This window comes from Branchiostoma belcheri, unplaced genomic scaffold (assembly GCF_001625305.1).
Source record: "Branchiostoma belcheri isolate BF01 breed outbred unplaced genomic scaffold, Haploidv18h27 scaffold27, whole genome shotgun sequence".
NCBI classification, from domain to species: Eukaryota; Metazoa; Chordata; class Leptocardii; order Amphioxiformes; family Branchiostomatidae; genus Branchiostoma; species Branchiostoma belcheri.
In genome coordinates this window covers 1,283,559-1,305,131 of record NW_017803876.1, presented here as the reverse complement: position 1 = coordinate 1,305,131, position 21,573 = coordinate 1,283,559, and the positions used below count along the sequence as shown (strand labels likewise).

At 41.8% G+C, this 21,573-nt stretch overlaps 1 protein-coding gene across 11 annotated transcripts in view; it reads right to left on the bottom strand.

Moving 5' to 3' along the window:
- Positions 1–21,573, bottom strand: part of LOC109472226 (nephrin-like) — a 101,193-nt gene that overhangs the window by 12,873 nt on the left and 66,747 nt on the right. For all 11 annotated transcript variants that reach the window (XM_019771833.1, XM_019771828.1, XM_019771831.1 and 8 more), the window contains exons 9-16: positions 17,275–17,402; positions 16,549–16,723; positions 14,063–14,174; positions 11,436–11,623; positions 10,693–10,971; positions 10,213–10,331; positions 9,596–9,782; positions 1,530–1,636 (exon numbers count right to left, since the gene is read on the bottom strand). In XM_019771833.1, the coding sequence (XP_019627392.1) occupies positions 1,530–1,636; positions 9,596–9,782; positions 10,213–10,331; positions 10,693–10,971; positions 11,436–11,623; positions 14,063–14,174; positions 16,549–16,723; positions 17,275–17,402 (1,295 nt within the window). The remainder of the gene's footprint in view (positions 1–1,529; positions 1,637–9,595; positions 9,783–10,212; positions 10,332–10,692; positions 10,972–11,435; positions 11,624–14,062; positions 14,175–16,548; positions 16,724–17,274; positions 17,403–21,573) is intronic.

Genomic DNA, 21,573 nt, shown 5'->3' with positions numbered 1-21,573 from the left:
GATGTGAAATGTCACCTTCACTGAGGAAACAAGGCCGTGGGTGAAGAATAATACACTTCAAACTTGCACCAAGCTTAAATTAAAATTTTGATCTTTGAAAGTAATAGCTCATGGTACAACATGGTACAGTATTCCATGTACATCATTTGCTGGAGTGGTCTATCACTATTGACATTTTTAGAGGTTCTCTGATTATAGAATTTGCAAAGGGATTTGAATGGATGAAAATCCAATTAATGGGGCACTCTGAACCACGATAAATAACCATGACATTCTTATGTGCTTCCTCAAGAATTGTTCTACTTCTTCATTTTGCACTTTTGGTTCAGAGGTTGACGTGCCTATCTTAAATTTTACTGACATACTGACTAAGTAAAAGCAGCTATTAAGTGACGACCCCAAAACCGGGGACGCCGTCTTCGCTTCTGCTCATCAACTACACTTTCCTAGTCCATTTAACTGCCTACAGAGAGGACCCTTGACGTCATGTGCTAATGAGAGGAGTGCATCAGACGCCATCTGCATGTCCCCTGGCTTTTTACAAGACCATTACCGCCCCAGGTCGATGCAATTTTGCCTGCAATCCACAATCTGCCAGCGGAGCTAATGAAATCCATTAGTCACTGGTGGGGGCAGAGCGCATCACAAGCACACCTCACTAACAGGTGGCTGCTGCCCGTGAATTTTGTGTATAAAATCAGGTTGAAACCAGGACAACTTCACAGGTTTTCTGAGGTTGTTCTTGACATGCTAGCATACTGACAAATTTTGCTCAAAAGAAATGTAGATGTTATCCAACATGTGATCCTCCTTCTTCATCATCATCAACATCATCATCAGTCAACATTTAATTGCAATGATCAACTGTTGATAAGAACATGTAGAATGTTCCACTGTTGACACTGGGTCAACAAAAATAAAGTTTTTAATTCTAATGATACATCAAACCAGAAAGAATTGGTGACATTTTCTTTGGTTTGGTGCTGACAGGTCGGGTCAGCAAAAAGAAAATATTCTATTGATATCTCAGACCAGAAGACATGCCTGTTTACTGCTAGGACTGCATCTATGAAATAGGTCAAAGCACTACATGAAGCAGAAGTACCACATTTGAGTAGGGACTGAATGGGTTATAGCTTGATCCAGGATCACTAGAATTGGTTTCCGGTGCAGTGTCAGCTGTTACACTTGGACGGTTGACCTGACCATGAGAGAGTTATGAAACATGTCAAGCCCATTCCACCATTTAGATGATGTATTTACATGACAACTCTCACAGTGGTTTTATTTTGAGGTAACATGAGGTTTTCGCTGTGTTGAAATTTGTAGTTGCGAGAACAGATATATGCGCAGCATTATGATTTTTCAGTAAAAACTGTGAAAAGAATAACCCCGCAAAAGTTCTTGCTGCTGCCCTAGCTATTAAACTGGAAGGATTGCTGCACACGTAACACTGTGAAAGCAATAAAAATAAAACCACCGCAAAAGTATCTGCATTCACAGTGTAATCAAAGATGTGGAACCCCTACCTGGAAGGATTGCTGCACGCCGCCGTCAAACCCGGGAGTCCAGGACAGTGTGACAGACGTGTCTTCCTTCTTCACCAGGGTGACTGAGGTGGGCATGTCTGGTTTACCTGGGGGGGAGGGCGGCAAGGTCAGTATGACTGGGACAACATCAAACAACTTGCTTTTTATTTACTTAATTTTTACCTCAAAACAAGGCTCACATGTTTTGGGTTACATAAACTTCCTTACAATAAGATGCATGTTCCCCAATAAGAGTCATAAATCTTTTAAAAAGTACTAGTATGCAAACAGGCAAAGTATTCATATAATCATCATTAAGCATATCTTATGTGGCATATATTATACTTATACATAAAGATATTGAAGACATCTTTTATAAATTTAAATTTTTTACTCTATTTGCCTTAATGATAAGTATAATTATGCTGCCAAAAATCCTCAAATTCTATCGGCATGGGTGGGGTGGGGGTTCTTACATAAGTTTTGATGCTATTGTTTGAAGCATTAGTACGATGTCTCTATCATGTTTTCTTTTTCAGATATTCTGTTAAAAATGAATCAGTCCACAGACAGACAGATTGACACAGACGTGACAGATGCAGTACTAGCAGCGACGTAATGTCCTGTTACCCTGCAATAACACAGCATAAAAATCAATGGAGCCTTTAATGGGCGAAAAAGCAATATTCGTAACCATGTGTGTAGCTGTGGGGAGGGGAGCAGGGCCATTGGATGTTGTTACCTTCTAACTTTAAATATATGGACAACTTTTACAAAACATAGATGTTGCCTGAGAGTTCGCATCTTTAGATCTTTACAATAGTGATTTTCAATAATCTCCAAGCAGATGTTTTGGTGGCCGCAAAAGACAAGTCTTATCAAATTGGCCAGGCAGTACTCAATGGACACTCCTATGACAAATGGATACTGCCTTGCCACTGTATGATCTGCTTGGAGATTAACATTCAAATCATTGAACTCAGAGTCTGTTTATGAAAAGAGTGTCTTCAAAGTACAGTAACATCTGTATGGTGTAGTGTACAGTACTATGACTACATTTGTGTGTCACCACCTGTTTAGACAGAGCCAAATGGCCGACACTGAAAACCAATCCGCACATTACATCCCCATTACAAGCTATCCATTCAGGAGAATTACTGCAGTTTACTACTGAAAATCAATGTGGACCCCCCTCTTTGGGCAGTAACAGAAGATGGGCCAAATGGCCTCATGGCATGACGCTATCGATTTATGCTGTTATTAAGTCTTAAAGAGTTTAAGTAATGAGAGTGTGATTTACTCTTCAAGAAAAAATGTGTGGAACCATTAAAAAAAGATTGTAAGTGTGGAAGCTTTTTACTAAAAGTATTTCTTATTTTGAACAAATTGTATGATTTTATTGTTATGGTAACATTAGAAAAAGGGTGAATCAGGTTCAGACAACACTGTAAATCCATCATTAGCATATCCGGTAGTGAACAAAATCAATGGGGAAATGTTGCATTAGGATACCAATTCATGGACTAATGCAATTTTACATACTTCTCCCATTTCAACAGTATCGGATTTGCCTCGGAGCAACACAAAGTTGCTATTGATCAGTTATGACCTCCGGAGATGACATCTACTCGTCAGTAGAGAAATTCAGGAGGCACATGATGGGGAGGGAAGAAGGCATGAGAGATGATAACTGATTGATAGAAAATTGCCATGTCTTTTACTGTTCTTAGCCATCTGTAGTATGTATATCGTAGCACAATAAGAGATTGGAAATGGCTCACTGTGGAAGGATAAGTAAGTTGTAATTGCCGTAATTATAAAATGACCAGAGCAGATAGGTGTTGGCAAGGCTGTAACAGACTAGCTTTTGAGCACAGAAAGCTGGGCATCGGAAAATGGCACGCTAAGCTTTCCTTCAAGTTTTATTGCCAAAGCTGAAGTCTTGCAGAAAAGCAAAGGACTTCTTGCTTGTATGAGTAATTTTCTCAAGATACATTTCAAAATCGTCATGGGTAAAAAAAGATGGGAATATTAATGCCCAGGAATAACGTTAACGTTACCTCTGTGCTTTCTGGTTGTAATACTTGTCGTGACGGCCTCCTCAGTGGGGACAGGTTCAGTTGTTGCTTGAACATGCATTTGAAGATGTGTTGTTTTAAGAACTTCAAGGCAAAAGCTTGTTTTTCATCTTGTTATCTGACAAAAGCAGTTGCCTTATTATAAGGGAGCAGGGGCTTTTATGAGGAATGGGTTTGCTTATTCATTTGGGTTTATACCAGCATTTGTTCTTTCATCTCAGTTCTTTAGGGGTAGGGTGTTTTTATTCAGGTTAGTACATAAGTGTACGTTTACGAGCTGTTTGTTAAAACTTACCAAAAAGCAAAAGCAGGGCACATAAACAACAATAAACAAAAACATGTACATGTAGAAAAAAATGACAACATACACAACACAAATATTATTCCAAAAAGTAAGGAGTACATTTTGAAAACTTGATAAAGATGGTTTATCTGATGGTTTGGTTAAAACTTCATACATAATGTCAAACCTGGAATATCATTCATATTTCGTGATAGACAAACATTTTGTTCTGTAATTACAAATAAAATGGGTCTAATTAGCTATTGATTGTTGCTAAGCACAGAATAGCCCCAACAGGATACTGGACATAATACTGTGCCAGACAGGAAGATGATAGTTAATGTAGGGTCAGGATTGACATGGTTGGGAAAGAGGCAGGCACGCAGAGATACATGTACAGGGGAAAATGGTTTTGTTGTCGTTTGAGTTCTTCCTGTCAATTACAGTACTAGTAATAGCATTCCCATATTTAAGGAAGGACTAAAAATGGCAGGTGCTATTTAGCCTCTACCAGGCTTGAGGAGGCGGCTGGAAAGAGTAGAAATCGGCCACTGTTCTCTCAACGGCCAAACTCCCTTGGCATGCTTATCTCTCTATTTTGGCCGATTTCTACTCTTTCCAGCCGCCTCCTCAAGCCTGGTAGAGGCTAGGTGCTATTCACTTTGGAACAGTTCAAAGGAAATATCCGTGAAACGTCACTTCAGAGGTCTGTGGATATTCATTTTCATCAGGTTGGCAAGAGACCTCTTTATTCAACAAACAGTGCAGATGTGAAACCCACTGGTCATCAAATAAGAAACCTTAAAGTTCTCAAACAGTTACTTCAACAATGCTTATTTTGGTTATCGGTGTGAAGTACCTATCATCCTGGAAATTAGACTTATGGCATTCACAGACTCAAAGACGACATCTTATCTAACATTAGGGTCGAAATAGCTATGTACTTCGATAACAGCAGGTGCCTAAGCATTCTGATTGGCCAGGAATGATCAAAATTACCGGCATCTATTCGAAGTCCTAAAAGGAACAGACAGCTGACAATCATGTCAATCACTACCACCACACCTCCCATATAAGGACATCATAATGACAACAGTGGAACACTAACAAATCCTTGTTAGCATTCTCCGGAACATGTCGAGCTATTGATTGATCCAGGCTGTTTGGGGCACTTGGGATGCTGGTACTGCAGGTAGGGGGCAGTGCTGCACCACTGGGCCGTTAGTCTGACAACTGTCTGTTAGAATGACCGGAGCTTGTTATCTGTCTCTTTGATCCTCCACAAAACCTCGAAAGCCAAACAATGACTTTCCTGATTTAAAAACTGCACTTTTTTTGCCCATCCGGCCAGCAGACATTACTGGCCCCTTCATATACAATGTATAGCATATTCTTCTTTGCAGTTTGATGGCCAACATCTACTATAAAATACAAATGTTTTGACAAGAAGCAAGGGTGGATCAGTAGCAATGCGATACTTACTGGTTCATCCCTTATTGAGAGAAAAGGAAAACAAATGGCTGAAGTCTAATCCTTCCAGACCTACAAGGGTAATAGAATATCCATTGACTTTACATTCACTCTGCAAATCCTTGATTCTGGGCTCTAACAAATGGATTATCATTATGTATTCATTTTGCATACATTCTGGGCTCCTAGAAATAGGCTAGAGTACTGGAATTCCCTTGAATAATCAGGACGATCAATGACGTCACATCAAAGTTGTAATTGAAGTGGGAAGCTGGGCACATGAAAGTGGCAGTTCTGGTAACCACCAGGGAGACCAACTCTTTTGACACAGTATCCAAAGCATTCCCCCTGAGTGTGTCTGTGTTTCAGGCTGACTGGCTACATTCTTAGCAGGGAGGAAAACAAACACTCGGAGCAGCATCAACTGTTATTCATGTCCTGCCTTCAAGTCTAACCAAACATCACTGCAGCATGTCTGTCTGTAGCCCACATTTCCAAGCAAGTCGGCAGAACGTACACACTACTGCGCAAAACTCGGATTTTTCACGTTTTTTGTTTTATGTTTGGTGAATGTTGCATCATAATTTTGCCTGTTGAAGACAAAATCTTTTCCGACACAACATTTGAAAACTACAGACGGAATGTCGTCCTTAAATACGACCTCAAATTCTAAACATTCTGTTGAAATGCTAAATGCACAACTTTACAGGGTTCTCACAGGAGCAGTATGTTCTGGCAAAATGCTACATTTCCCCACCCTTTAAACCAGATTTTGGGAGGTAAACAACAATTAACAGACCTTCAGATTTCTGCATCTTTTCTCTAAGGCCACACCTATTTAATTTCTTGGTTAACGGATTCGCCGCTTCATTTTTTTCTTATTTGCAAATAAAAATAAAAATTCAGAATCAACTGCAAAATGCTCATATTTTTCCGTGAACAGTTGAAAACAGTTCTTTTCATACTTCTTGTTAAAGTTATTCCATCTTTCAATGCAGTGGTATCATTAAAAGTTCAAAATTCATTGTCAAAATTTTGAACCAGCCTGGTGTGTTGACTTCATGGCTCCTATCGTACCATTTTGGGCCATAATAGGAAGCCTAGGCCTGTTTTTATTTTTATTTTTTTTTCGCCCGCCTGCTCCATTATTTTTGTAGAAAAATCCGTTAACCAAGAAATTAAATTGGTGTGGCCTTAAGTCAAGAGAACCATTTGTCATGTGGGGTCACATAGCATTGTGACTTCTCAATGTTGTGTTTTCCAGCAAGACATTCAAATGTGTCAAATAATTGGAGTCTCAGATTATTTACATTTGGAATAAATCAGTTCTATTTACATGAAAGTGTCTGTCTTCTGCCACAGATTCTAGATTTAGGTCACCTGTCCAACATGAAGCCTCTAATGTCTACTCAAACAGATGGAAAGACACATCCATCACCTAACCTGTGACCCTCGGACTGCTGGAAAATATTTCAGACACTGCCTAGCCAGGAAAGTGACCAGTAAACAGCTGCTGCAACCTTCACACACGTTAGCCTGGGTACCATCCTTTTTCAGTCCGCGTCCGCTCCCACAGTCCAACTGACTAACCAGTAGTGGTATATGTTGTGACTGTGGGAGCAGATAAAACTAACCGGGATGGTACCCAGGCTACACAAAGGTAGGGGCCTGGAATCAAATCTGCTGTCCTTCAGTAAAAACAGAAATCTTTAATCAATACACAGAGGACTGCTGGACCAAAGTGTTTATTCTTCAAGATGCCTCTGTGATAAGGAGCTCTGTATTTCCCTGGTTTGATAGTCACCTGTTAAACCTCAAGTTTTGTTACAAGGTTTGGAAATCGGTCACAAAAGACTCCCTGCACTACGTACTGCGTACTCAATCCTCGAATGACCATGAACCAGATTGAAAGCGGACACATGAGGGCTTTTATATGGACCTTGTGATGGGAAAATATCATAACTGCAGTTGGGGCTCAATTGGATATTACAGCCTGAATGTACGTATATAGCCATAACATCCAGCAAGTACTTTGGGCAAATGCATTAAAGCAGACAGGCCTGGACCAAATTGATTATAACTCAAGGCTCCCCTATCCAACTGCATGTACATTTATTGGTTATTGGATAGTTCAGCCTGCATCCTATCTGTCTATGTTTGCCACTGGGAGATGCCAGACCTTGGACCAGAATGTTGGTTTAACTGCCTGTCAGATATGAAAAATAACTTTTATCATCTTTGATGCATCAATGATGAGAAATTGTCTTGTTCACGACAAATGGGCTTTCTGCAGCACTGAGCAACTTCGAAAACAGGGCTAGCAAGAAAATTCTCCAACTCCCATGTTCCCTTAAGATATACAAGTTTAATTCCATTAGCGTTGTGTGAGCAATACTCAACAAATTACTCCATTTCAAGTACATGAGGCAGATAGACAAAGAACTGGTAACACCTCACCACATTTCAGTTAATAGAAGAGTGTAGCTACAGACCATCTGTCTCTGTCTCTCTCTATATAACACTGACATGCAGCATGTGCAGATTATCAGGGATGTGTTTGTGTCGAACCTAGGCAAACAAACAGGCGTGATCCTGGGCCAAATACACCATGAATCATACTCCAGTAGGCAGGGATCCTGATCCAACCCACAGGCAATTAAAATTCCAGACCCTTTTCCAAGATGTTTCTGTTGGACTTGGAGTTGGAGCTCACATATTTCATAGGATTTCATTGTGAAAGATTATTTGGGAGGAAAAAATAGTGGGCAAGGAGGTACTTGATCGTGCATTTCAGTATCCTGAGTCTTTCCAGCATGTTGGAAGAATGGACTGCACCTGTGCGAAACTCAGATTTTTCATGGTTTTCGTTGGATGTCAGAATTTTGCAGTCACATCATCATCATCGGGTTGGGCGACAAAACATTTCAAAATTATACACGGAATGGGAATGTCAACCTTGAATATGTAAATATGACGTCCTGCTGAAGTGCTATGCACAAAACATGATGAGTTTTGCACTGTACATTCTGCTGACATGCTAGTCTGACCACATCAACAGTAGCCAAAGAAGACATCAAATCAAGCAGGATTGACAAAAAAATAATCCTTTCCTTCCAAACAGCTAACAGCTTCTCTTCCCTTCCCTGACCCCAAAAAATTAATAAACACCTAAAACGTTCCAGGTGCATGCAAACTGTCAGATGCAGTGGGTCGTACATGCCAGTCCTAATGAGGGGGGCAGACATCTTGTCCCTGCCTCCCTCCAAGGTCATGACCTCCGTGGGCTGTCTACCATAACAACCCTTAGAACCAGGGCAGCAGCTAATTGATGCGGGTACTGATTACTACTGAACCAATGTCGGCATCACTATTGGTGAACAATACATTGTAGCTAGTATGAGTAGAGTGGAATCATTCCTCAGCTAATAGAAGATGCTACAGCAAGGATCCGTGTGTTGAATAACCTTACACAGTATGATAAGGCATCAGTTAGACAGAATTACTCCACTCCTTACTCATACTACAATATATTGCAGCTAGGTTACTATACACTTGACAAGGCAAATCCAATATCTCCACTATAAAAGTCGTCTTAAGGCTGTCATCAATGATATCAAATTTGCATATAGGAGTAGTGAGTGATATAGCTTGTTATGAATTTTTCAGCCACAACAAGAAGTTGTAAGGTCTATATCTATCAAAACGTACACAGGGAAAGACACTTTCCTAAGTGTTGCCAATACAGGACTGTGTAACCACTGCTACAAATAATTAAGCAGTGTTTATGTGAGACTGTTGACAGTTGGCACCTAGGCCGGGCATTTTACACAAACTGCTCTGGAGAGCGGACAAGGATTGCAGTGAACTAGATGAAGAGAGCAACCTTTGATGAACATCAAGCAAGCCATTGTTGCCAGTGCCTACAACAGGTAGCCTTGGTGCCATCTGTTTTGCAACAGAGTGCCAGTAGCACCGTTCAAAACGGATGGCACCCAGGCCATATACGACAGAGGCAAGAAGGAGTAGATTTTATATTAGTTTGGAAGCTGGGGTAGGTATTATTCGGGCTTTTACTAAGAATAGGCCATAGCAGTGAGTTGGGAGGGTCAGAGGTTTTGCAGGCATGGCGTTGCTGTATTTGTGGATCCCCTGACAAAATTTAAAAAAAAACTATCCAAATCATCGCAGCAAACCTGACCTGAAGAAGTGAAATCATAAGGCGAAGAAAGACTTACTTCTTCCGTCCAGCCTGACGTTGAAGGTGTCTGTTCCCAGGCTGTTGGTGACCTGGCAGCGGTAGGTGCTGTAGTCCTGGCTGGCCGACACGTTGTGGATGATGAGGATGCCCTCCCGCTGGTACCAGCTCTTCATGCGCACCGTGCTCTGCAGCCGGTTCCCGCTGGTGTTCAACAACTCGCTGCCCTGGAAACAGTCAGTTTGGAACAATCGATGAGCAACTTCAGTCTAAAACCAGACAATCTACGAAGTTTGTCCTCCTAACTAACTTCTGGTTGTCAGGTGATAAGGTGGTCTTGTGGTTAGGGTTGTTGACGCAGAATCTAAAGGTACCTGGTTCGAATCCATGGCAGGCCCCAGTGTTGTGCCATTGGGAAAGGGAGCTTTACACCTACCATACTTTCTCACTTGACTCAGGTAAAAATGTTTTGACTCGGGTGAAAATCTTGAAACGGTGATAGTCAACCTGTTATGTCATTCCTTTCGCAAATGTAGTAAATCTACCTTTTCATACATCAAGCCAACAAATGTAGTATATCTTAATAAATAAATAAATGCTACTTTGACATGCTGAAGGTTTAACAGCAATGACAACAGCATCTTGGTATCCTCCCACCTTGAACCATGAGAACTGCACGTCAGGAAAGCCCTCAGCCTTGCAGACCAGGTTAGCCGTGTCACCCTCCCCAGCTGCCACTCTGGACAGGAGGGGGGACTTGTCCAGCTCGGGAGCAACTGGGGGGCAAAAAGGTAAAATGTTTGTTTCAGACAAAAATATAGTTATCAATTCATTCAATTATCCCTTCAATATCATCTACTGCTGTGATCCACTGCTCACTGAGTCACGTGTGTCATCTACATAACTTGCATGACATCATCACAGAAGCAGTGGATTGTTTATTCTTTGACAAAGACTGGAGTTATCATGAAAGTTCATCTGTGTTGGTAGTTACATGTTTAAAGTTCAAACTTTTATTCCAACACAAGGGACTTTTTTCACTCTGATCTTCAATAGACTTCTCTTACAGTTGGAAATTTTCTTGTGTCAGAAATCACAGTTTCAATGTGCTTCATAACATAATATAGCCCCACTCACATCTGACGAGCAGCCGTGAGGTCTGCACAGCGGCGGGAGGGATGCCGTTGTTGGCCACACACTTGTAGTCGCCCTTGTCGTCCTTCGTGATGTCGTTGATGCTGAGGGTGGCGGTGAGGTCGCTGTACGATCGGATGAGCCGGGACGCGTTGGCCCCCTCCCGCGCCCAGGTGACGAAGTTGGTGGGTGTGGGGTTGCCCACCCCGGTGCAGAAGAACTGCGCGGACCCGCCGATGTCCACGATTCTGTGGTCCGTGATGTCTGCAATCTCTGCAGGGTCTGGGGGGAACAACACATTTGGTGTTTTCTTTATACAGATTCAGACTCACTGGTGTTTTAGTACATATAAGTGTATAGTACATTTGTATTTTAGTGTTTCAGCATTTAGTATTTTGCATACATTAATTGGTCTATTAAACCATGTGTGGTCATTTAAATTTGTGCATTTAGCCCTTTGGGCACAATGAACAATTTATTATGAGTGTATCATACTATAGAGATGCAAAACCTACTAAATTAAAAAAATGCATTTAGATTCATATAATTCTGTTGCCTCCACAAACATTATGAGCACTTTATGAGAAGGTAATGATCACCGCAACATTGGTTGTAAAAGACACTGGTGATTGAATAAAGAACCTTTTTTTCCCAGTCTCTTGCACACCTGTTGAAAGTAATCACGGAGAAAACAAAACTTTTTGTTGGAAACTAAGTTTTCCCAACATCTTGTCAATGGTACTTACATTGTACATTCAGGAAGAGGGTTCTGTCCGTGGAGCCCAGATCATTAGAAGCCTGGCAGACGTAATTCCCTCTGTCGTTGCGGGTGACGTTCTTGATGATGAGAGCTCCTCCAACGATGATGTAGCGAGAACCGTCGGCCTGCCTCCGCTGTCTTACCCCAGTCAACTCCACACCATCCCTAAACCACCTGTGGTAAGAAGGTGATGTTTTCAGTAGCATTTGCCGTTTGCTTGTTTGCCTGTTGTGAACAGCATAACTCAAGAAGCTTTATAGGCATTGTCATGAAACTTGGTAGTTGGGTAGGTCATGATTTGATTTTGGGCCCCTTGGTGACTTTCGTTGGTACTGCAGCAGAACATCCTGGTTTTGATATCTTATGTTATGATCTGGACATGCTATTCTGGTCATGAATTTGGTAGCTCTTGGGTTTGGGAAGAAGTGACATGAGTTTGGACCACCTAGCAGTTTGATCTGGAACTACAGGGCAGTTTGCTTAAAATTGCTTAGTCAACTCCATGCCATTCCTAAACCACCTGCCGCAAACCAAGAGAAGGGAAGAATGTTACATCTCAACTTCACTTACGAGTTCTTCATTTGACAGGAGTGGCCGGGGGGGATCAAAACTTTACTTTGTCCAAATAAATGTTGTTCCGTTTGGGATTTCGCCCAATAAGCATTCCGGCGGGAGACAAGACAATCTGTTATGTGAGCCGCAAGAATCCGCACAAGTATGGCATCTGTCAGCTCTTGGACGCCTTCCAAAGTCATTATTGCCAACTTGAACATTTGGTCCAATCTAATTTGCTCGAGGTATTTTTGCTTATCTTTAGAAGCACCAATTTCGACCTCGTAATCAGGGGCCCATGACTGTTTCCAGGGAAACCACCCTCAACAAGAGCTTGGGAGCTCGGCAATCACAGTAATTTCATCCCACGATAACTATGGGGTGCGTCTGTTGGTGCAGTGGAGGTTTTACCAGGGCTGAAAGCACTATTATCAAGAGAGGATGATTTCACTTAAATGTGCAAGGTCATAAGTACACATTTGTGGAGTTTTTGAATAATTGAGGGATAGACCATATATGGTGGCATTTTGATAATGGAACCAAAAATCTTCCCCAAAATTTGTTAAATGCCTGAAATAAAAAGATCAATATTCTTAATTTTCTTTTCCAATTCTGATGATACCCTTTGATGCATCATTCATTTTCTTGCTTGGTGCATGCAGATCATACCAAGTGCCATGTCTCCTGGGTAACTTGTTGGGACCTACCATTCCCATAGGGGGTTAGCCTTCTGGAAAAATCAAGGTTAACTGATTTTTTTTCTAGCAAAACTGCTAACACTCCTGATCAGCCTTCCATACCACAGATGAGGGAATTCTGTCAATAGAATGTCATGCTCTGAAAAGTTTTCCGACCCTCATCAAATCCCAACCCTTAGAGGCACCTGCTGGGCAATTAAATAATGACTGCTATCAAAAATCAATTAATATTTAACAGCAGATGGAAAATCTGATGAAGCCTACTGCTATTTAATTGCTTGACTGCATGTGGAGTCCATTCATCTCTCATGTTCATAACCATATGGAGGTGTTTTAACATCACTCTAAGAACACTACACTTCTCTTTTGTTTGACAGTGGTGCTAAAAATCCTTTTTTTTTCTGTATACTTACACTGATGCGGGTAATAATGAAAATTCCCTGCACCAGACAAATTTTACCTGAACTACTCAGAATTTAGCAAGTACGTATTGTACTAAAAACTGTGCAGGTTAGGTGCAGGTAGACACCAGAAATGCAATACCTGCACAGCTCCAGTTCTACCTGCACTAACCTGCATATGCAGGAGGTACATGTACATGTATTTCAAACGCTGGCCATGGACACTTGTAAAGGAAGTGCAATCTTAAAATACAACCACGGCACTGCCTCTAATTCTAAAAGTCGACATCAGAAAATCCCAAGGCCTCTTTTTGAACTACAAGCTGTCTTACTTCTGCTCCGTCAACAAGAAGTGTTCTGAGAAGTGTGAAGAGTTGTGGCAGCCTCTGTCACCCCGGGGAAATTACTTCCCATCAGCAAGCATACAGGTTGAAGTTACAGATTTCCCCGCTGATGCACGTTTTCATTGGTTTATGTACAATCTTTAGACATGTCTCCCCGCAAGATCTAAAACGCTTTCCTTCAAAGTGTTCCACGTCAAATTGCGCTGCAGTAAATACATTCACCTCCGAAGGGTAAAGGTGATCTGAAAGGCCAATGCTAAGTAAAAGGCCAAGAAACATGTAACACCTTGCATGTGCAAGTTAATGCAGGTGAAGTTGGAGCTGTGCAGGTATTCTGATGTCTACCTGCATCTTACCTTCACTGGTCCATGTACTGGGTTTACATAGGGATGTGGATTTTATTTGCGTATTGCCTGCTATGACATACAGTTTGATGATGTTTAAATAAATAATATCAATGGTTTTTGGGTAGTTTTCAGTATGATCCATACTTCCTAAATTCTGAGTGCTGCAGGTAAAATTTGTCTGGTGCAGGTAATTTTCGATGTTACCTGCATGGGTATGCAAGTATGTAGAGGAAAGTATTTCGAGCCCTGAAGACAGTTGCCATGCACTCACCTGTAGTCCACTGTAGCAGGGTTTGCCGAGGCAGTTGAGTTGATGACTGCATCCTTTCCTTCTGTGGCATTTACAATCGGGGTTGACTCACTGACTGGGAACTCTGGGGCAACTGTGGGAGGAGAAAAACATTCATGATTTAGCTTTGCAGGGGGCATCTTTTCTGCCTGCTGGAATCATCTAAAGCCCCTGTCACACATTCAGAACCTTCCCCTGACCACCATCCAACCAAGTTAAGCTGAAAATCGGGAGCAGTAAGAACAGACTTCAACCACACCCACCTTTCTATATACATCAAATCAATTTTGAGTTACATTTCAGTCAAATTTGATCCCCGAACACACCCTAAACACTGCTGACATACTTCCTAACATCAGCTAATCACTAGCCATGTTTGGGAATAGTTCAGCAGTGTTCAGGAGGCCATATTCAGGTAATAAAAGCTACAAACACTCTCTACTGTGACAACATCTACCTGCATAATTAGCTGTCTATTTCAATCAGGTTTTGACACCTGTTTTATGTCTCATACGGCACACTGATATCTGTATATGCCACACTTCAGTATGAAGCTAAATATTTGTTCTGAAGGTTTGATGATACTTGTAACTTTGCACTTCCAAGAAGCTACCAGCTACGTGCAGCTGTTGAAGTGTGTTGTTGTTGGAATCTTGATAATATTTGTGTTAACAGCCATAATGGTTGCTACATACCACAGTGGCACATAATAAAAAGTTAGGGTAATCAAACTTTGATCGCCTGGGGAAAAAAATCCATGTGAGCAGTAAATTGTAAGCACCATTTGGTACACAACTCCAGATGGTGACCAGTTCAGGTTATAGCCACTTAGGTCATTATACCAACTGCTAACTCCATTGCTCACTGGAACTGTTGAAAGGGCCAGCACTCCAAGATTGAATGATGAATAGGAGGACAGTTTGAAACTGTTGGGTGTAACTACCACTGAAGGCAACTCTAACCCAGTAAGAAGCAGGAGTCAGACAGGTGTGGCTGTTGAGTAACAGCCCGCAATTTGATATGACATACCGTATCATTCAATCAGTGTCTGCATATCAGCACAAATGCAGTTTATCATGTCCATCTAACAAAGAGATGAAATAGTCCTGAATAGGTAGACAATTTGAAACTGTTGATTGTACTTGCCAATCAAAACTAACAGAGTAACCAGCAGTAACCAGACAGGTGAGTGATAGCCTGCAATGTGATATGACATACTGCACCAATCAGTGTCAAAACGTCAGCACAAATTCAGTTTATCATTCCATCTAACAAAGAGATAAAATAAGTCCTGACACCAGTGGGTTGACAATCTGCCCTTTCTGAGACCCCAGCCCTCCCCCTCCCCCCTGGGGGGTACAGCCTACAGCGCTGAAAGCCAAGGTCAATCCATCTGTTCCTGCCACCTGTACTGACACCCTTCATGGTCAGGGGTCACTTCCTGCTGCCAACATGCCAAATCCCTGTCCCCTGCATGCAATTAAAACAACATGTGAACCAACAAGTCCTTTCAATAGGATGGGGTGATTCTGTACTTGATCTTGATTATGTACCCCGTATATGAACTTTAACTTGAATCTGAACGTACTGAACTTGATTTTGTACACCATATGATGATGTCTCATATAGCAGTCCCAGTCACATAATTTATAAGCTAAATCGTTTCCTTTTCTGAGGACTACTTGTGGCTTAGAATTCCCTACAGAACTACAACCGAGACCACAAAGTTCTGGTTACTGCATAATTCAGCAGCTGGGAGAGGCTTTGGCAAACAGGGTTAAAAGACATAAATCCCCTGTAAAATTTCTTAGGAGCAATTTGAATGATTCTTTTTTTAAAGCATCATGACCACTTCAAGAGCCTACAAGAAAAACATTGGTACAAGTGTTTCCTTTTCCTCTCCTTACAGAAATTCCTGCACTACTCTGACTCACCACAGAACCATTCAGAGCACCCTTTAAAGCTGGGTTGGGTGGAGAGCGGCTTCCTGTATCACAGTCTGGATAGAGACTCTCTGTTAACAAACGAGGGCCCTAATTGTGCCACTGTTTCCTGATAGCTTGAGGCCAAGTCCAAGGGTCAGCTTGCCTGATGACAACTAACATAAACTGAACATTCTCAGAGCAACATAGACTGATTAAGTTTGACTGTGCATCACTAGCAGTTCCAACTAGAACAGCAATGGCTCGACCCACGAGAGAGTGACCGTCAAATGCCCGTCAAATTGTTGCATTTTATTTTGCATTCCTATGTTTTGACAGAGGTGGGTGTGGCTATGGGATCAGTCTATTGACGGACACAACCAATAGTGCATGAAATACAGGACAGTTCTACAGAGGTAGATACATGTAGAAGTCCAGTTGCTTTTTTGGGGCCATGGGGGCAGTAGGTTGAAGATGTCGTGTCTGCTAGCCTAACCACTTGGAAAATTGACCCCACTTCTAGTAATTCTGGAGAAAAAAACTCACAGTTCACGTCGAGCGTGATGGCGTCGTTCACGCTCTCCGACAGCAGCTGGTTGGTTGCGCGGCAGGAGAACACGGTGCCGTCCTCGCCAGATGTCAGCTGGATGGTCAGCGCATTGGTCGTGCTGAACCCGCCGTTCTCGGCCGGAACCCTGCCCTCCACCGTCCCCGACTGGACCTGTGTTTAAAAAAAAAAAGGTTCCGTTCCACTCTATTGCAGAGCATAGGGGTGGTGCCCATATCCATGTCTGTAGCCCTTGCGCCACACAGTTATGCAATCACTACAGCAGGGGGCTAGCCCACTGGTAGTATTGTGTGTTTGACCTTCCCATACTCCTTCTCATAGATGCTGAGTGCTAAGTAGTAAAAGCAGTACCGGTATGTACCATTCTTTGGTATGACCCAGCGGCAATTGCACCAGTATAACATTATTATGTTAACCGAAGGAAAACATATTGTTTTTGCTCAGTCTCTTCTTCCTCTTCTACAAACAAATAAGGTCAATGACCTGAACAAGACGTCTGTCACCATGGTAACTGGTATTGGGTTACGTCATGTTGCAATTTTATAGCAGGAGGGATTTAGACTCCTGTCCAACTATAGATATGTATGTGTTTGAGAAAGAATTAACAGTGCGGACTATATGAGAAGGTAAACATTATGCATTTGCTTTGCAAATGATACCTTTCTAGTTTCTTTGATTATATGCCAATAAACAAACAAACAAACCTTCCCGTCCCGGTACCACGTGACGACGGAGGCGGGGTTGCTGCTGGAGGATGTACAGGACAGCGTGCCCTGCTCGCCAGCCTTCAGGACTGGGGGGTTGGTGGTGATGGTCACCCTCTCTGGAGGAACTGTCAAACAAATACAGCAATAATTTTTTATGAATATCCATAACAAAACACACAACAAAAAGTTAGCTACTCTGTTGAGCTTTCGAGGCGCACTGCTCTGTCTCTTCTTCAACCCGGTAAAGATCTCATACTGGAGTTCTCTTGTCACATGACTTGATGTGATTATCACGTGACAAGAGACAGTAATATACAGGCTTCAGGTACTGCAATAATATCAAAGCGATGTTGTGGTGTTTATTTATATTTTTCTGTGTTTATTTACCAGGGTGGCTCTCTTCAGAGAGGCCCTGGGTACATATACATGTATACAAACAATGAAACAATACATACAAGACAAACAAGTCTTTGAATCAAAAATTGATTGATCCTCATTTTCAAACTTTGAATTGATTTACATTGTATATAGAGAGAGTCAGGAAAGTAAGCTAAAATTCAATATGACTACAATTTACAAAGGAAAAGCATTAGAAGTTATGCATGAAAAATTAAATTCTAGACAGTCCACATTTGAATGGAGTGTCTTTCACTTCTCAGTCAAGGTTATGCACCAAATTCAGCAAAGCCTCTTTCCACAATTATTCACAGCAGGGTTCTCACCAGGATTTTTTCAGAGCGTAGGGGTCGGGTACAGAAGGGCAACTTTCTGCAGCGCAAGTCGCGAATTGAGGCCTCAAAATATGACCACAGCAGGGGTCTGATATTCTCCCTACAAAATCTTGTAACTCATAACCCCCTGAGACACTGTTTCTTGCTTATTTGGGGACAGTTTTTGTTTTCCTTTTGTTATAGCTTATTTCTAAAGTTATATTTTCATTTTTTGAAAGATTTATGAAGCTTCTGCCCCCAAAATACACCCCTACACTGGTTGAAACACAGTGTAGGGGGCTAAATCACAGCGTAGGGGGTCCAAATCACAGCGTAGGGGGCCCCTACACTCAAACAGCCTAGTGAGAACTATGCACAGGTCATCCCTTATCCCGTATGGATCCTGAGCCAAGGCCAAAAGCGGTTGGTTTTATGGATGAGGCAATCTTCTGCCCAGATGCAAAGTAGTATAGATAACCGAATTTGTGCTGTGGGCCAGTAAACTGATAGATGCGCAGTCTCGGCTTGGGATCCATCAATACACTTACAGGCTGTGAAACAAATTTGATTTATGAGGTGTCTATCAGAGGGCTGCTAGTATGTGGGTCTGTACCTAACCCAATTCCAATGCAACACGAAAGGAAGGGAGAAGCAACGACACCATACCAAACAGCCATACATGCTCTCCATACATACATGTACATCACCTGCCACACCCTAGGAAGATAGACAATCTGCATGAGCGTGTAAAAAATGTCCTCCCAATTAATTAGGCACTGCAGGGGAGGTAATTATGTGATGATGATGGCATTTTAAGAAACACGCTACTGATAATTATACCGCATGCACCATACTGCTAGCCACATTAGATTAGTGCTCACCCAGACCTTTCCAGTGTTCTGGCCTTTTATTCCGACAAGACCACAGGGACATGTATGCAGGAATCTATTTCCCCACTTAAAGACTTTGCATGTTGTTGATTTTTTACAGCCCATTTCATTGACAGTTAAGGGGCACCCTGTATCGATCCGCCCGGACGTCCTCAGATGCATGAGACCATTAATAAACCCTGATGTCCCTCTGAACGTCTTAATGATTTTCTAGCACGATATAAATGGGCTCGGTAGAGCAATCAGTCGATCTTACAATTACTCACAGGACTATGAATAAGAGAGTGGTGCTAATTGCCGATGGTTTAGTGTTATTTAGTTCGGTAATAGCGCCGCGATGATGCCATCTTTCCACACAGGAGAGATGGACCTGATTTACACAGAGGCAAAAACCTGACGGCCAAAAATTGCATATGCATGCGAGTGTGCGAAAATTGAATACTCATGCGAACGTACACTGAGCATCATCAGTTTTTGCCTGCAGGTGCTAAAAGTACATGTATGTTACCACGGATTCATGTCTACCCACCAAACTATCTGTACATGAGCAATCATGCATACCAGGAAATGCATTGCTTTAAGTCAATGAAAACGATGGTACATGCTATGGGTAGCACTACCTAGTAATGGTATGCAAGCATGTTTCCTCTGCAACAAACCACAACAAAATTGTTACCGTTATGTTGTGAACTAAAAAGTGAAATCAGCTGCCAGGCCATATTTTGTACAGGCACCCAACAGTAAAGGTCTTCAGGGTTGAGCTGGCAGCTGCCCTATCAAAACCTCATCCCACTCTGCAATATCCCATTTAACGAAGAGGAAGTGAACAAAGCTAAAATTTTCCACTTTTGTGATCATAACTGAAATACTCTGACATCAAATAATGGTGGAAAATTATGCAAATGTGGTTCACAAAAACCTCCTGATGTTCGCCAAGGGTCAGTTGTTTCGTGACACGGGGCAGCCTGGGGGCCAGGTTTAATTGGCCCAGACACTACCTGTTGAAGTTTCTGAGCGTTAACGAGCCTTTTCGCTTTGAAATCACATGTGCATCTTGTAATAGTGATGCTTTGGTAACCTTTTTGATTGGTGAACCTGAACGCACGACAATAAAGCAAGGGTCAACATTTACATTTCCCTGGGGTTGGATAAAAGACAATCAGGACATGGCAATGTGCAGTTCTGTCTCTCTGTATCAGTGTAGCGTACTTCAATTACTTTGTCCACATGCTCACTAAACAGAATTGTGGCAGTCTTTCTTAGTTTACATGAGCCCTACCTGCCTTAAGTTGAAACTTTACTGTGATGTTATACATTGTAGCTTTCGTGAGCTGTACATGTATGTATAATTACAGAACGTCAATATGAAATGCAATGTTATAATCATTCTGGAGGGTTTCAGGTGATGTTCATTTAACACATACAGTATATACAATTTTGTATTATTCTACAGATCAAAGTTGTTTGTCTTTTATGTATGTTACTCCTTTGTATCAGAAACAATGGTTGGGGCATCTCTCTTTCACTCACTGTTGCAACTGGTAGTTGTTAGTAGAACTGTGTGGCTGTTTACCAAACACTAATGTTGGACCAAATCATCCATTTAATAGCAGGAATATAATTCCCCATGCAGAATGGACATCTCATAAAAATCAATAGTTGACCCGTGTCAGCAGATTTCCATACTTTTGCAACCAAACAGCCACCATCAGCCAGGTTCAAACAAATAAAGATGACTAATAACACAGACCTTGTGTTTCAGAGAGAGAGAGAGATGGATGAAAGTGGCTATAAAACAACAACCGAAAGCGGCTCGAAATTGGCAGCGATTTCACAGACCCCGCCAGGTCATCAATCAATTGTTCTCGTGGCAAGAAAATCCATAAGAAGGGCAGCGGGGACGAAATTTCGCTATCAGATCTGACAGGCGACGGCAGCATCAGCATTCTGGTTACAGCTCGGCAGGTAAATCATCCGGGAAATTGTCCTTTTATGTATTCCATCACACCGCTCGGCTGTTGATTGACAAAGATTACGGAACCTCAACACAGAATAACAATAATGGCATAGGACACGGTCCATCTACCTCCGCTGGGGGAACGCCAATCTTTTGCTCTTTCAACTAAAGGGCTATTGTTCTGGCACAGTTCTTTTGCCTGTTCCTAGATATACTGTATACCTTTGGAAAGAAATATAGTATAAAAGAAATCAGATACAAATCTTAATGTATCTTTTAAAAAACAAAAGGGGTCATTAATGTTAGGAGTAATAAATGCATTCTATCGAAAATGCAGACTGTGAAAAATATGCTCCTTACTCTGTTTAATTTATTGATTGCCTTTTCCAGCATCATTTACCTAATAATATGTGCAATCAAGACTAATAAAAAGTCTTCCTGCTTTGCTCTACATTTCGTTCTAAAAAAAAAAATAGGCCAAACAGAATAAATCCCATTACTGGTCCTGAAATGACCTGCTTTTCCATGTGACGTTGTTGCCTGTATGTCTGTGAGAGACAGCAAAAAGCTCTCTGCAATTGGTCGTGTGGCTCTTCCTCTAATTATAGACAAAATGAATTGCCTTCCTTTTCCAGGGGTCGACCGTGCCCCATTTCCGTGGCATTCAAGGTCAAATCAATGTGGAACATTTGGCCGCCGTTAAGTGGCTCAGACGAGGAAGTGAATCAACCCGCGGAGT